The following is a 17,706-nucleotide window of genomic DNA, read 5'->3' on the forward strand; positions in this document are numbered from 1 at the left end:
GCTTCCGGTTAGTAGCACCTACTGTGGGCAGGTTCTGAGCTAGATCATTACATACATTATTCCTAGCTGTGGTTTACTTCATTTTATAGATAGAAACCAAGATGCAAAGATTTGTGATGTTTCAAAATGGAAAACTTATGCATTTTCTACAGTACCAAACATACCTTCTACCTTTTTCCCTAAAATATATTTAAAGATTCATTTCTATCCCTTCACATCTTCTATCCTTAGGTCTCAGATCTGAGTGTTTGAAATCATTTTGTTTCTTTTCTGGGTTTACTTATTGTAAAAGTAATACATTAATATTTTAGATGTTCACATAAGAGTAGGCAAAGAAGAAATTAGAATCCTCTCACAAATCTATCCTTTCCAGTGATAATGTCTGTTCATCTTTCTGTACTTTTTAATGTTCATATAATTATATATTTTTTGTATAAATGAGGTGTCAAGCATGTCTTTTTGTATCAGCACATTGTTCTGTAGCTTCATTTTTAATTGTTATTTATTTGGTGATGTACCATCGTCTGTTTTTTCTTTTTCTTCTTTTTTTTTTTTTTGGCCACTCCGTGAGGCATGCTGGATCCTAGTTCCCCAACCAGGGATCAGACTCGCGCCCCATGCAGTAAAAGTGTGGAGTTCCGACCTCTGGACCTCCAGGGAAGTCCCCCATCACCTGTGTTGACTTATAAGCTCCAAGAAAGTTCAAGACTTTGTCTGTCTCGTTTGCTTTTGTGAGAAGGGTTGTTCTCAACTCTGGTTGTCCATTAGAATCACTTGGGGAACTTTTAAAACAAAACAAAATAATGTTGGGCCCGTTCCCAAACCATTTAAATCACAACATCTAAGAGGTTGGATCTAAGCATTGATACTTCTTAAAAGTTCCCCCAGTAATCATAAAGTGCAGCTAGGCCTGAGAACCACTGTTTTAGGCTAGTGGTGTGGTCCCTGGGCCAGCAATATCTGCATTGGGTATTGTTAGAAATATAGATCTTGGGATCCACTACACACCTAATGGATCAGAAACTCTTGGGGCTGGGGCTGGAGCCCAGCTCTCATTTTCCGTTCTGTGCCAGGAGAAACTGGAGGGACTACATGGCAGTTCTCAGGGAGCTGCTTCTATCCTACACCCTCATTCCAGCTGGAGCACATCTCTTCTCATTTGTTTTATATATGGACATCTGTTAATTACTTTGTTCAAACAAGAGGTTTTGCTGTTTAAAATGGTCTGAAAATGACTAGGGTAGAGTATGTTGTGCTCTATACATGAGGTTTTAAGAAGCTATATTCAGAAATTGTAACATTTTTGAGAAGTTCCTAGTGAATTTGTTACCTTTAGTGTTACCATTAACTATGCACCAAATCCTAATTTGTGAATGCCCAGTTGAGCTCTAATTTTGAGGTCATGTTTCATCTGCATTTTAATGGAATTTTCTCCTTATTATAAAAGCAATACATTGTCATAATAGAGATTTGGACAATATAGAAAGAATATTAGAAGAAAATAACAATCACCTATAATTCCTAGACCCAGGAATGCTGTTTCCTCTGTTCTTTTTTTTAAATGAATTTCTGTGTGTATTTAAAGTCACACTTTATTTGCCAGTGTCCTATTTATCAAACATTTAACCACATCATTAAAATATTTATTAATACAATATTTGATGGCTGTATAATACTGTGTGCTTGTACCTTGATTTCATTAACTATTCCTTATAATTGGATATTATAAAACAAAATGAACATAATAAAATTCTTAGAGATGGAAAGTTAATCACAATACATGAAGTGATTAAAAAAAAAAGCAGGTTACAGAACATTATGAGTAACAAGCTCTTTTTTCCCCAAAAAAAAAAAGTGAAAGTACACTAAAATATCTTCAAAGTTTTTTCTTTTATTCTCTTTTAAAGTGTTTGTATTTGATATCTACAAATGAATGTATCTATGTATGTATGCATGTATTATAAAGCTAATGAAGACCCATGAATTTTCCACTTAATCCAGGAACTAGAATGTTGCCATTAAATTGCACTCATGTGCTTTTCCATCTCATCCCTTTGCCTCTGCCTTCCCCCTCCAAGTAGCTATCCTGAATTTCATGTTTATTATCCTCTTGCTTTTATTCTTAGAAAGCTTACTCATGTGCGTGTGCATGCACACACACACACACACACACACACACACACACACACACACACAGTGTTTCTAAGATCTGTCCATAATTGCATCCAGCTACATTCATTTCACAGTAGCTTAATATTTCATTGTGTGAACACTTAATTAGTTTTTTTGTCAAAGAACTTCTGGATTGTCTCCAGGTTTCTTGCATTTGCGCACATGAATGCACATATTTGCTGCTGTACATATGTATAAGTTTAGGATTTCAAAAGTAGAAACTGAATTTGTTTGTATGTATACTCATCTGTTTATAGTGTATAGAAGAAAAGTCCGAGAAAACAGTCCTTTGGACAAGCATGCTATACAGGTTGTGCTGCAGAACTCTAGGGGGAGCTGTGCACATGGGCTGAGAAGGCAGTGGGGCTGCTTCGCTTTGTGCAGTGCAAAACTAAGTGGCTTTTCTGTTTAATAAAAGTTAGTGAAATAAAATAAAAATTTTAAATTAATAAAATTGAAAACCATAAAGAGCACTGCCTGCCATTAGTGTTTTCCATCCTGCCACTCAATCCCAGTGAAAGCTTTGTGAAGTTTTGTGTGATGGGGGGAGCATGGCCTAATGTTTATAGGGACCTCTGATTGTTCTCCCTGATTGCAAATTGTTTTCTAGCAAGAACGTGAAGATGCTTTAAACTTCTTCACAAAATAATTTAAAAAAAAACAACTTGAGCTCCCCTTTATGGCACAGTGCATTTCTGTGGGGGGTGGTCATTTTCCTTAATTGAAACACCCCTTTTGTATTCTACAGAATCTAGTAATAAGACCTGGCAAATAAGTTCCTTTTTACATTTTGACCAAAACACTAAATTATGATCAAAATTGGCTTAATATTTCTAGTACTGGCTCTATAATATAGTTTTACTGGCTTCATAGAAAACTTCTTAGAAGATGTCTTTATTTTCTCTCTCTTTTAAAATGCTCACTTACATTCCTAGTATGTAGAAGACCATCTCAGGAAAACTAAAATAGCCTTAATACCTGAAGACTTAATCATTCTATGATCTAGTGACCATTATTCTCTTTTTCCAGGTTGCTCTGGAGGACTATTTAAGGAAAATTCAGCAAGTGGATTTTGATATATTCCATCCATCTTTACAGCAGAAGAATACTTTACTTCCATTATCTTTGTATATTCGGTCATGGAGAAAAAGATATTAAAATAATTTCATGGCACTGATATTTACTTTTATTAGTTTTAGAAAAGTTTACTTGTTTAGGGTTCTTGTTTACAGACAACAGGAACTGTTTAAGGAGAAAATTAACTTACTGGATGAGTGCATAGGTCATAGAATTGATGAGAAGTTGCTTTGAGGCCACAGTGCCAAGATTCTGCCACAGGCACCGCCCTTGTCACCAGCAGCCCAGACAGTGTCTGCTGTGCCATCCTGGTAGAGTCGGAGCCCCAGGACAGAGCATTGTTTTAGCTGTGCTTAGGCTGCAGGCCAGGCTTCAGCCATCAGAGGGCAGGGGGAAGGTATGTCTCCTCCATTCTTCACCCTTAGAAAAGCATGGGGAAGGGGCTCAAGTAGTACTAGGTTTGCATGCTGAGCAGCCAAAACCCATGTGTCGAGGGCAGCTGGGAAATGCGTTTATTTAGAGATCGTGAAGAGTGAAGTTAGTATTTGAGGAGTGTCGGTCGCTATGCTGAGGGCCTTATTATATCTCTAACATTTAATCTTACCACCCTGTGACAATTTGTCCATGATGATAAAATAACTTCGTTAAACTAACAAAATTGTATTGAACATTTATTAAGGGGATACTACGTTTTTGGAAACTAATATACTAGTTGAGCTTCCCAGTAAAAATCTCTGTGCTGTATACTTTCATCAGTGTTCTCATCTGATCTTCAAAACTGTATGAAACAAGGAACGTTTCTGGTAATTAAAAATTTTTAATTATAAAATACATACTAATTGCAAAAAACGCAATTGTTTGCATTGCTGGTAGTTGGCAGATCTGGACGCTGAATGAGTCTCTGACTCCGAAGACTAGAATTATGCCCTAGTTTCCTTTTCCTGTCTTTTTTAGTGATCTTGTCTCCTGTCCACTCTCACCTCTATTGTACCATTTCTCTGTCCCATCTCAGGCCGTTGGTTTCTGCTATGAATTAGTGTCTCCTTCAATTGTGAATTACTGATGGCTTAAAATATTACATTTTTGCAGATAAAACCGAAACTGAGAGCTGCTTGAGGGCAAGAATATGTTGTTTTATTCTTCTTGGGATTCCGCCAGCACCTAGTATGGCTTCTGATTTAGAGCAAGTGGAGATTAATAAGTGTATAAATGAATGATCATATAATGCAGTTGTTTACATTCGTGTACTTTTGGTTTTTACTGATGCTGAAAGAATATTCTCTTATTTAATCCTGTGGCTTTAGAGAGATAAAGCTTATCTAAAAGAGGAAAATCCAAGGAAATGGGACACATTTCCCCTTGGGATTCTGAATGGTCCAGAGTGGAAAAGTTCATTAGAGATAGTCTTTTTTATTAGTAAGCATGGTCTGTGGGTCTTACTAGGTTAAATCTGACAGCAACCAGCTGCTGAGCATCTTAGTTCCTGTCCAAGAGGGGTTAAAAAGAAGGGTTTAAGCACTCAACTGGATTTTTTACTGGCTCAAAAGCCAATTTACTATAATTTCAAAATACTTTCTAAGCCATTTTAAATTTGATGCTTAGAGATTTGGATGAACTAAAGTTTTCAGTCTCGTAGAGATTAAGATAGGGTCTTATTCAGTGACCTTTACTGTACTATTAATTTCCTGGCATAAAAGATACTCCCCTAGATGGTGCCAACATTGTTTTTCATTTTTCAGATCTTTTTTTATTAGCGCATTTAAAGGAGTCAGATACATTTTCCATTTTGGGTGGGGGAAGGTGTTTGGGTGCATTGGGTCTTTGGTGCTGCACGTGGGCTTTCTGTAGTTGTGGCAGGCGGGGGCTACTCTTCGTTGTGGTGCACTGGCTTCTCATTGCGGTGACTTCTGTTGTGGAGCGTGGGCTCTAGGCATGCAGTCTTCAGTAGTTGCAGCACACGGGCTCAGGTGGTTGTGGCGTGCGGGCTCTAGGGTGCACTGGCTAAAGTAATTGTGGTGCACAGGCTTCGTGGTTGTGGCTTGCGGGCTCTAGAGCGCAGGCTCAGTAGTTGTGGCACAGGCTTAGTTGCTCTGCTGCATGTGGGATCTTCCTGGACCAGGGATCAAATCCGTGTCCCCTGCATTGGCAGGCGGATTCTTAACCACTGCGCCACCAGGGAAGGCCCAAAGGAATCAGATACATTTTCAAACCATTTAAGATGTATTTTGCTATTGAATAGGTGGAGAGCAACAGATAACAAATGTTAAGTGTTAGTCTCAATGTAGATAAAGTTGCTTATCGTAAAATACATTTGAGTAGTTCCCAGTTAGCTGGCATTATTTTTTCTCTCCTTTTGATTAAATCTCTCCTTTTGATGAAATTAAATTATTCTTGAGAAATACAACAGCAGTTAACACTTAGCATGAACTTGGATAGGTGATGTGCTCTGTGCTCCTATGCTTTAATATTCACAGAGAAGTACGTCTTTATTTCCAAAGGATAAAACTGCCTCAGTTCAAGGTCACACAGCCATTAGAACTAGAGCTGGATGCCAAACCCACATTAGTTCAATGCCAAAGCCCATAACCCATATATATTTTTTTACCACTCTTGAGATTGTAAAATAAACAGCCAAGTTTAAAAGCTCAAGGGCACAACTTTTTTCCAGAAATAAGTATTACTGCATCAATTTAGGTACAAATTAGGTTAAAAAGTATAATTACTACATAAATTCCAGCTACAAATTAGAGAAGTAAATAGGCAGCTGAAATAGATATTAAGTGCTAGTCACTGGGTATATACAGGAGGGACACATAACCACTTTGGAGGTCAAAGGTTTCCCAGAGCAGCGAGCATGTGAAGAGTTTCAGGAAGGTTGGGTAGGAGGCAGGGTTTGGGGAGGGGGGTGCAGATGTTGTGGGAGGTCCTGGCTGAGGAAACAGTAGGAACAAAGGCCAGGAGGCAGAACCAATAGCCTCTATCAAGACTCTCAACTTCTTAGCTTCAACTTACTTAAGTAAAAAGAATATAATGTAATGTCCAGAGTTCTTTGGAAAGTTGTGAATAAAAAGTGGCCACATCTCCTGGTCTAGTAAACGTTTTGAATTAAGATCACTGGCTTGGGAGTTTATATTTTGCCTGTTTCACCAAAGGCCTAAGTGTCCTTGGATTTGTTTTAGCTCATATAAATAGGACTTCTCTGAAGACATGGCTTGATCGATTGCCTTGTCCAAAAAGATCCACAGAGTTGTAAACATTACGCTGGCAGTTACTGAAAACAAAACAAAACATTATCCTACTGTTGGGAGGACAAATAAACCACATACACCCAAAATTGGGAAGGATGTTGGAGGTGGACTGGAAGGAAGGGAGAGAGATGGGAGTGATTGTGAAATACCTTAAGTAACTTGAACACTTAACTCTACCTGCTTTTTCCTATAATGAACATGTATTTCTTGGGGTATAACTGCAAATTCTTTCTAAAGAATTAGGACCTTCAAATGAGAAAGATGGTGATAAGCAAAGAATATGATGAAGTTCATGGAATGGTGAACAGATAGATTGACAGACTTTTACATCAAGTCTGTTTATACCAATTAAAAGAGTTTGTTCGACAACAAAAAGGAATATTTGGTACATTACTGAATACGTAACTTATGTAGTATAAGCTGAATAAAGGAATTTGGAAAGTTTGGATACAGAGCAGTACTATGAAGTACTTCTTTTAAGAGTGTGGGCTCTGAAGGAGCCTGACTGGGTTCAAGTCCCAGTTTCACCACCCTAATAGCTGTGTAACCTCAGCAAGCTACGAGAACCCTCCCGTGCCTCAGTTGTTCCATTTGTAAAGTGGGCAAAATCATAATATCAACCTCAACAGTTGCTGGGAGGAGTGAGTTAATACATGTAAAGTGCCTGGAAGAGGAACCTACATGTAGTAAACATTAAACAGTATTGTTAATCTTAGCATACAGAAGTCACAAACTGGCAGCCTGAACCAAATCAGGCCTGCAGGCATATTTTGTTTTTCAGGCATTTGAAAAAGAGTGAGAAACTGACTGTCTTTAGATAGAACAAGTATTCTCCATTTGGCTACAGGTCTCAGCGTGAGGTATTATCTCACAGCCAACCTGATTCATAAATTCATGTTACGTGCTTACTCTGTAAGCACTCAAGTTTGCAAGCGGTGGTTTAGGAGAATTTGTGGATGATGGGTAAATAACAAGTGATTGCCAACTGGAGGCTAGTTTCACTAAGCATAGCCATGCTTTCTCCCCGAAAACCAACTGTATTTTAACTATTGTTTACACATGTGTCCCTCACTCAGAGTTCCTTTGAGTGCAAGACAATGTTCTGTTCATCTTTGTGTCCCCAGAACCTATCATAGATCCTGATGCTGCTCCGTAAACCTTTGTGGTCTGAATCCACAAGCTGTAGTATAAGGCGAGTAGTGGGCTCCGAGGAAACATTAATGGGTTGGGGCTGATGTGTGCAGGACCTATCAGCCTGGGAGGTCATGTCAGAGGTGTGGTGGGTAGACTGTATATGGTGTTCAGACAACTAGATTGTCAGGTGCAACTGGAAAGCAGAGTGTGAGGAGGGAAAAGTAAGGCTGGAGAGATAAATCATAGACACGTTAAGGTGTTTGGATTTGAAGAATGGCACGAGATTTGGAAATAAATTACAAATGGTCCATAATACGTACATTTTGTATATATGCTCATGAATATTATTTGCATTATTTCTAGTGTAATCATATCTTTGATAAGCATACCTTTTGGGTCAGATATGAGATAGAATATTTTTATTCTTTTTTTTTTGTTTGTTTGTTTTTTTGTTTTTTTGGCACACGGGCTTAGTTGCTCCGTGGCATGTGGGATCTTCCTGGAGCAGGGATCGAACCCATGTCCTCTGCATTGGCAGGCGGATTCTTAACCACTGCGCCACCTAGGAAGCCCATTTATTCTTATTTGTTAAGTGTGTGGGTTGACTTTTTATTACCCTGTACAAATACTGTTTTCCTTTGAGTCACTCTTCTCTCATTAAGCAGTCCTGCCTTGGTGTTCTGTGTGTTTTCCTTTTTATTTTTAATCACGATTAATCGTCCCAGCTGCTTAGTTATGTAATAATATCCTGTGTGTTTAAAAAAGACCTACAGATTGAATTTCTCAGAGAGCAAATTTTAGAGCTTTTTAAAACCACAAGATCTCTTTTATGGGTACTACAAAGATTCCTTAGAACTCAACATTAATGGTTTGAGAAGCTATTTTTACTATATTTTACATTTGTTTCTTGTTGCAGTGGTTTTATCCTGTGTTAATCTTCTAAGTGGACTAATAAGCTGAGAAAATTCTCACTCAGTCAACATAAAGACATCTCCTCCACTCCCTTCTTATAAGCTATTCCATGTGGTCGTTGAATTAGATCTGTTTGAATCTTGGTTTGAGGGAGTGTATAATACTCTCTTTACTGAAAGATCATTTTCTAAAATTAATGTATTTATTTTCTTCTTATGCAAGTAACTTACATGTGCTCATTGCAAAAATCTTAGGGAAAAAATAAACACAAAAGCATAAAGGAAAGACATTTTTAAAATCAACTATAATTTTACCGGGTAAGAGATAACCACCATTAACATTTTAGTCTATGTCCTTCCAGTTTTTTCCTTGGTATGCATATAATATACAAAATTGGTGTATTCTGTATAGTGTTTTTTAGTCTGCATTTTAGCTTAGTAATACAATTTGAAAAAGATCATATTGGAAAAATAGTTTTTATTCTATAGAACATTATTTTCATTTAGTGGGAAATGTTATCTCTCTTATTTTGCAACTGTAATCCAAATGTACCTAAGGCCTCCAGATTATCTGGTAATATAATATAATCTGGTAGTTTGAAGAGATGTTTGCGGTGGATGGAACCATGTGGCTATAGCAGATGTCTACCACCTACTGTTTTATGAACCAGCATATCTCTCATTTCTGAAATAATTTGAGCTGGAGCTGGGGAAACAGACACACAGATGGCAAGAGATGTGAGTCTCAAGAACCACTTGTGGCTGTGTTTTCAGCCATAGGGAAATCTGAGAAATGAAATTCCTATTTAGAAAGAAGTAGAAATAAAAGAGAGTGGAAGAGGAAGTCCTAAAGACATCTAATTCATGGTACCATTGTCTCTGATTTCCACTGGCACCCCTTGTCCTGCAAGCAGTTTGGTTTTATGGGCCTTCCAGGAAATTCCTCCCTTTTGCTTAAGCAAGTTTGAGTTGAATTTCTGTCACTCATAACCAGAGCAATCTGGTCAGTTGAGAGGCTGAGAACTTGAAGAAATGAAATGTATGTGTATATATCCTTTGCTGAATAACAGGCTCAAATTTCATCTTGCTGCTGGGTGACAGTAGTGATCAAATGTGTGCTTATGAGTTTATGTTTGTGTGCCCAGAGAAGGTAAATGACAAACTTTTATCAGAACCACTGTGCATGTGCCTTAGTTAATGTAAGAAATTGCCTAGAGACATGGATGGACCTAGAGACTGTCATACAGAGTGAAGTAAATCAGAAAGAGAAAAATGGATATTGTATATTAATGCATATATGCGGTATCTAGAAAAATGGTAAGGATCAACTGGTTTGCAAGGCAGAAATAGAGACACAGATGTAGAGAGCAAACATATGGACACCAAGCGGAGAGGTGGTGGTGGGGGGGTTGGTGTGGGATGATTGGGATTGCCATATATACATTACTAATAAGAAAAAAATACCAAAACTGTACACTTTAAATAGATGCAGTTTATTGTATGTCAATTATACCTCAATAAAAGTTCTTAAAAAAATAAAATGTAAGGGAACACAGTGGAAAAAGAAAAGAGAAATTGCCTATAGAAGTGAAATATAAACAGTACTGGTCAGTTAGGAAAAAGAATTTAGGCTTAAATTGGGGAGCTTCCAATAAGCCATTATTTGGACCAACCTTTTGTGAAAACATCTGTGAATGTGAAAGTATCTTCTCTGTATATCCAGATTTTCATAACTTTGGTTTATTTAAAGTGAGTGCCTCCCCTGCCTTGATTTGCTGTGCTCCATTTAGGCAAGGAAGAAAGGAGTTATCAGTTACAGCAGATGCAGCCAGCATCATTCCCAAAGAACGTGAAATAAATTTTATTTGAAATCTTTGCTTTTGATAAAATAACTCCAAAACCCCCCAACATTTATATCTAGATATTTAAAGTATCAGTAGATCTGATTAGTGGATTTTTTGAAATGTGAAATTTGGATATAACCTTATCTTTGCATACGTTCTGTGAGCAATTGAAAAGGATATGTATTCTGCTGTTGTTAGGTGAAGTGTTATAAATGTCAGTTAAATCCTGTTGCTTGATGATGTTCTGTATCCTTGCTGACTCCATGTCTATTTGTTCTATCAATAGTTGAGAGAGGGAGGGCCTTCTCTGGTGGTCCAGTGATTAAAAGACTCCATGCTCCCAATGCAGAGGGCCCGGGTTCGACCCCTGGTTGGGGAACTAAGATCCCACATACAGCAACTAAGCCCATGCACTGCAACTAGAGAAGCGTGCGTGCTGCGACAAAGATCCAGCATTTGCAGCCAAAATAAAGTAAATAAGTACATAAAAATAAATACATGATTGAATCTATGTAAAAAAGTTGAGCGAGGGATGTTGAATTCTTCAACTATAATTGTGTATTTGTCTATTTCTTTTAATTCTGTCAGCTTTTGCTTCACATATCTTGTAGCTCTGTTGTTTAGTGCCTCCATCATATTTAGTATTGATATGTCTCCTTGGTGAATTAATCCTTTTGTCATTATTTCATGTCCCTCTGAATCCCTGGCAAATTTCTTTGCTCTTAAGTATACTTTATTGATATTATTTTAGCCACTTCTGCTTTCTTTTGATTAACGTTTGGATGATATGTCTTTTTCTATCCTTTTACTTTCAACCTATCTATATAGTCATATTTAAGTGAATTTATTTTTCTTTTTTTTTAAATTAATTAATTTATTGGCTGAATTAGGTCTTTGTTGCTGCACGTGGGCTTTCTTTAGTTGCAGTTAGTGGGGGCTACTCTTTGTTGCAGTGTTCGAGCTTCTCACTGTGGTGGCTTCTCATTGCGGAGCACGGGCTTTAGGCATGCAGGCCTCAGTAGCTGCAGCACATGGGCTCAGTAGTTGTGGCTCATGGGCTTAGTTGCTCCACGGGATGTGAGATCTTCCTGGCCCAGGGCTCAAACCCATGTCCCCTGCATTGGCAGGCGGATTCTTAACCACTGTGCCACCAGGGAAGTCCTAAGTGAGTTTCTTGCAGACAGCATTCAGTTGGGTCATATTTTCTAATCCATTTTGCCAACCTCTGTCTTTCAGTTGGTATATTTAGATTGTTTATGTTTAGTGTAATTATTGATGTTAGAACTTAAGTCTGCCATTTTCTGTTTGTTCTGTTTCTTATTCTTCTGTTTCATTTTTCTTGCTTTTTTTATGGATTACCTGAACATTTTTTTGAATTCTATTTTTATTTTTCTATGCTTTTATTTTAATGTTTAATATTTTATTTATTTATTTATTTATTTATTTATTTATTTTTGGCTGCATCAGGTCTTAGTTGCGGCATGCAGGCTCTTCATTGCAGTGTGTGGGCTTCTCTCTAGTTGTGGCACAGGCTTCAGAGTATGAGGACTGTTTGTTGTGGTGCACAGGCTCTCTAGTTGTGGCACACGAGCTCCAGAGTGCATGGGCTCAGTAGTTGAGGCACACAGGCTTAGTTGCCCCGCAGCATGTGGGGTCTTAGTTCGCCAGCTAGGAATTGAACCCACTTCCCCAGCACTGGAAGGTGGATTCTTACCACTGGACCACCAGGGAAGTCCCTAATATTAATTTTATAATTATATTAATCTGTACATTCTCCTATGGCTGTAGTGTTTTTGAGTGTATCTCTTTGTAGCTTTTTTAGTAGTTGCTCCAGGTATTACTTTACATATCTTTAATTTATTACAGTCTAATGGTGTCAGTATGTTATCAGTTCAAGTCAAGTGTAGAAACCTTGTCTCCCTTTACATTTCTTTGCCTTCTCCTGCTTATAACTGTCTTAAATATTTCCTCTACATATATTTAGAACCACATCACACAGTGTTACAATTTTTGTTTTAGTGATCAAACATAATGTAGAAAACTTAAGAGGAGAAGGAAACATATTTACTCATATTTTTTACTCTTTCTATGCTATCTTCCTTTTTTTGGTATTCCAGGATTGCTTCCGTCTCCATTTCCTTTCTGTTTAGAGAACTTCCTTTAGCTATTTTCTTAAGGTAAGTCTGCTGATGATGAATTTTCTTAGTTTTTCTTCAGCTGATGTCTTGATTTCTCCTTCATTCTTGACGGATAGTTTCACTGAATATAGATTTATGGGTTGGCAGTTCTTTTATTTCAGCACTTCAAAGCTGTTATGCTACTCCCTTCTGGCTTCTGTGGTTTCGAATGAGAAATCCGCTATTATTGAAGTTGTTTCTCTTCTTTATATAAGGTATTGTTTCTCTCGGCTTTCAAGATTTTTTTGTCTTTAGGGGTTTTTGTTGTTTTTGTTCAAATTTTATTATTATATTCAGTGGCATAAAATTACATTAAATATAAGAAGAAATACTGTGTTTAGTTTTGAGAAGTTTAACTTGGTATGGGATTTCTTTGGGGTTTATCCTGTTTGTGATTTACTTATATCTTGTGATTTACTTACAATCTGTAGGCTTATGTCTTTTGCCAGGTTTGGAAAATTTTCAGTCATTATTTCTTCAAGTAATTTTTCAGCCTTGCTCTCTTTATCCTCTCCTACTGGGATTCAGACAACATAAATCTTAGACTTTTGCTGTGGACCCATAGATCCCTGAGGCTATGTTCATTTTTAATTTTTTTCCCAGTCTATTTTCTCTGTATTGTTCAAATTGGGCAATTGCTATTGCTCTATATTCCAGTTCACAGATTTTTTTTTCCCTCTGACCCCTCCATTCTGCTGTTGAGCCATCCACTGAATTTTTAACTTTAGTTGTATTTTTCAGTTCTTAAATGTCTACTTGTTCTTCTTTACATCTTCTGTTTCTGTGCTGAGACTTCCCATTTCTTTGCTCACATTTTCTATTTTTTTCATGTTTGAAGCACATTCATAATTGCTTGTTGAAGCATTGCTGAGACAGCTGCTTCAGAATCTTTGTCAGATAATTGTAATATCTCTCTCATTTTAGTGTTGGCCACTACTGGTGATCTGTCTTCTTTCAAGTTTAGATTTTCCTGATTCTTGGTGTGTTGAGTAATTTTCAGTTGAAATCTGGACATTTTGGATATTATCAGTATGTTATGAGACTCTGGATCTGACTTAAACTTTCTGTTTTAACTGGCTCTTCTGATTCCTGCCAGAGGAAGGGAGGGGCACTACCTTGTTACTTCCAGGTTGGAGTAGAAGTCCAGATTCACCACTTGACCTCTGTTGACACTGGAGAGGAAAGGGCTCCTAGTTACTGCTGGGCAGGGATGGATCCACCAATACATATTGCTCTGGCTGGGAGGGGAAGGACTGCCTTGTTACTGCTCCCCATGTGGCCACTACTGACACCATAGGAAGATGGCCTCATTATCTCTGGGCAGTGGTGAAAATCCTGACTCCACTCGGCCTCCTTTGACACCAGCCCAGCGGGGACAGAGAGGGGTGCCTTGTTACTGCTGCCGTGGGTAGAGTTCAGATGCCTCTCTCCACTGACACATAGGGGCAGGCCCCATTACTGTCAGGTGGGGATAAAAGTCCAGCTCCCTATGGGCTTCTCTAATACCATCTCAGTGTGTGCGTATGGGGGGTGGGGAGGTGCAGTTGGGGTCCTTTGATATAGCCCACTGAGCAGGAAGTCTAGGCTCCCACTCCCTCTTTGCTGGTGTGGGTGGGAGTGGAGCCACCATTTTTTCTGTGGCTTTTGGCTGGAATAAGTGGTTACTGTTTAAAAGTTTTTACTCTTGGTAGGCTGCCCCTTTCCTGGTCTTTTGATTTTTATTGGGGACTGTTTGTTTCCTCCTTTTGGCATTTCTCGGATGCCAGTTTTTCAGCTCCAAGTCTGGGAACCATGAAGCTAAAAGATAACCCAGGGAACTTATCACCAGGTTGTGCCTCAGATCCCAAATTCCCTAGCCTCTCTGTCTTCTCTCCACCTTTCAGAGTCTTCTTATGCCTTATATACGATGTCCAGGGTTTTAAGTTGTAACTAGTGGGGACAACAGGGAAAAAGTACATCTACTCCATCTTCCTGGAAACAGAATTCAAGATATAATTTTAAAATATTAGTCGGCTGCATGTTTTTGAAATAGTACAGAGATCTATTTATCACTGTTATGTTAACTCCCCCCCACTAGAACTGTGGCACATGGTAGGAACCTAGTAATACTCAGTGACTGAATCTCTGCTTCAGCAATGAGAAAACTTAGGGACTTAAGTAATTTCTTCTTCTTCAGCTGGTAATGGGAAGAACTAGGATTTGAACTTGGTCAGTCTGGTCCTAAAGCCTGAGCTCTCAGAAGCATCACTGGGGCGCTCATGAAATTCAAGGCCTCTTTTGTTCTTTAGGAGAGGGAGCCCCCCACTTGAGACAGTGACACCATGACATTTTTCTACTGAATTAACAATGTCTTTACATTCTACAAGCAAATGCCAGATGTTGTCACTCTCTTTCCTTCTATTCACTGCCAAGCTTCCTGCCTAGTGTCCTAATTACTCCTTAATTCCTGTGCAGATGGGGTTCCCTCCAAATTCTCTTCTGCAACTGCCTTTTTTTAGCCCCAGAGGCCAAATGTAACAATGCCTTCCCAATTATCACCCTTTAAAATTTTTCTGCAGTGTTTCCTAATGCTATTCACCACTTCCCAAACTTCTCCCTCCTCTTGACTTCCATGATCCTTCACTTTTTTTTTTTTTTTTTTTTTGCTGTGCGCAGGCTTTCTTTAGTTGCAGTGAGTGGGGGGCTGCTCTTCATTGTGGTGTGCGGGCTCTAGGCGCATAGGCTTCAGTAGTTGCAGCACATGAGCTCAATAGTTGTGGCTCACAGGCTCTAAAGCGCAGGCTCAATAGTTGTGGCGCACGGGCTTAGTTGCTCCGCGGCGTGTGGGATCTTCCTGGAGCAGGGGTAGAACCTGTTTCCCCTGCATTGACAGGCGGATTCTTAACCACTGCACCACGTAGGAAGCCTGATCCGTCACTTTCTTGATTTGCCCTCCATCCCACTAATTACTTTCTGACTGATTTTTACTCCCACCCTCTGAATGGTAGAATTCCTCAAGATTCTTCCTTTCCTGTCATTGTCCACAGTCTCATTCTCAGAGAGCTTATCCAAGCTCACAACCTCAACAAGCCTGGTAAATACACTCATTCATTCAGTGTTCATTTATTAAGCACCTGCTGTGTACCTGGCATTGTTCTATAGCAGGGAACAAGGTAAATAAGGTCATTATCCTCATGGAGTTTATATTCTAGGGGAAGACGCAGAGAGCAAAAAAACAGCAACAATAAATCAGTTAGTTATGGAGCCATATGACATTTCAACAATATCAATCAAACTTATAAACTTCCATGTACATAATCTCAATTATCTGTTAATTCTAAAATTACCGAGAGTGGGACTTCCCTGGTGGTGCAGTGGTTAAGAATCCACCTGCCAATGCAGGGGACACAGGTTCAAGCCCTGGTCCAGGAAGATCCCACATACCATGGAGCAACTAATGCCGTGTGCCACAACTACTGAGTCTGCACTCTAGAGCCTGTGAGCCACAGCTATTGAGCCCACATGCCACAACTCCTGAAGCCTGCATGCCTAGAGCCTGTGCTCCGCAACAAAAGAAGCCACTGCAATGAGAAGCCTGTGCACTGCAACGAAGAGTAGCCTGCACACAGCAACGAAGACCCAACTCAGCCACTAAATAAATAAAATGAAATAAAATAAAATAAAATAAAATTACCAAGAGTGCGAATTGTGTTATTTTCATAAAACTAATGCCACCACCTTATTTTTCTGTGTCAGGTTTACTTTAAAGATGTGTTTTAGGACTTCCTGGTGGCACAATGGTTGAGAATCCACCTGTCAGTGCAGGGGATATGGGTTCGATCCCTGGTGCAGGAAGATCCCACATGCCGTGGAGCAACTTAAGCCTGTGTGCCACAACTACTGAGCCTGTGTGCTGCGTCTACTGAAGCCTGCACATCTAGAGCCAGTACTCTGCAACAGGAAAAGCCAGCACAATGAGAAGCCCACACACACCGCAACTAGAAAAAGCCCTTGTGCAGCAACAAAGACCCAATACAGCCATAAATAAATAAAAATAAAATAAAAGTGTGTTTTCACATAGTTGGTGATTTTTAAAATCTGTGGATTTAAAAATATTGCTAAAAAAATAAAATAAAAATGTTGCTGATTATTAAATATTAATTTTTTCTAAGGACTTTATTTACAAGTATCTAAAAGCGGTTTAACATGTTCTTTGTTATACAGTAACTGAAACCTGTCCAGCCACATACCAGCCACACAGTCTGGGGCAAGTTACTCAGCGTCTCTGCATCTTTGTTATTGTTGCCTCCAGGAGCCCCTCAACTCATGAACCTCATATCCAGGCGAGGACTCGACTCAAGAGCTCAAGGCAGCTCCCCTGAGGGACCACTTTGTCCTAAGGGAAGCTCTTTTTAATTTTGAAAGTTACAACATATGGGACAAGAATGTGACTCTGGAACCAGGCAGCTTAAATTTATGTGCTGGCTCCTCTGCTTCCTAGGGTTTGACCCTTAGCAAGTTATCTAACCTCTCTGTGCCTCAACTTTTTCATCCATAAAGTGGGGTGATGATAGTGCCTAGTCTGTAGAATTTTTATGATGAAATGAATTAATACCTGTGAAGTGCCTAGAACAGTGCCTGGTACTTAATAAGTGCTACCTGAGTGGTATTTTAATCTATTTATGTGCATACTATATACATACTTCTGGCACTTTAAGAGAAAACCAAGCCACTGGATTTTATCTGTTGGAATCTTACTGCCATTAAAGTTTGAATCTTGGACTTTTACATTTTGGATGCTTTAATGAATTCAGGTTATCAAACAAATAACCTTAAGAGAAGAAATACATTTTTATCTCAACTTTAGAGAATGCGCTTCTAAAAATGAATGCTGGGTTTCTTTCCACTTTGAATTATGAAAAAAAAAAGATTTATATAAACAAAACAAAAAGCACATAAAATCCATTAATTCAGAGCTATATTGAAAAGAAATAGGCCAGATGGCAGATAATTAATATACACAAAAACTGTTAATGTCACACATAAGAATTAGAACGTATCAACAACCAGAAGCTGGGCAGAGAATTTCTGGTGTCATAATTCACTTCTATAGCACTGTGCTGTGCAATTCCATTGCAATTAAAAGCAGAAGAAACCTCTCTCT

The 17,706-nt window shown here is 38.7% G+C and overlaps 1 protein-coding gene across 11 annotated transcripts in view; it reads left to right on the forward strand.

The window, feature by feature from the left end:
* Positions 1-17,293, forward strand: part of NDUFAF6 (NADH:ubiquinone oxidoreductase complex assembly factor 6) — a 62,406-nt gene extending 45,113 nt beyond the window's left edge. For 4 of the 11 annotated variants that reach the window (XM_057735347.1, XM_057735348.1, XM_057735352.1 and 1 more), the window contains one exon: positions 3,202-16,685. In XM_057735347.1, the coding sequence (XP_057591330.1) occupies positions 3,202-3,330 (129 nt within the window). In that variant the 3' untranslated portion in view covers positions 3,331-16,685. Of the gene's footprint in view, positions 1-571; positions 16,686-16,766 lie in introns of those variants that run through there. The other 7 variants (XR_009053764.1, XR_009053765.1, XR_009053763.1 and 4 more) reach the window with 7 other exon arrangements.
* The last annotated feature ends 413 nt before the right edge of the window (positions 17,294-17,706 follow it).

Source organism: Hippopotamus amphibius, chromosome 5, assembly GCF_030028045.1.
Source record: "Hippopotamus amphibius kiboko isolate mHipAmp2 chromosome 5, mHipAmp2.hap2, whole genome shotgun sequence".
Taxonomy (NCBI): Eukaryota; Metazoa; Chordata; class Mammalia; order Artiodactyla; family Hippopotamidae; genus Hippopotamus; species Hippopotamus amphibius.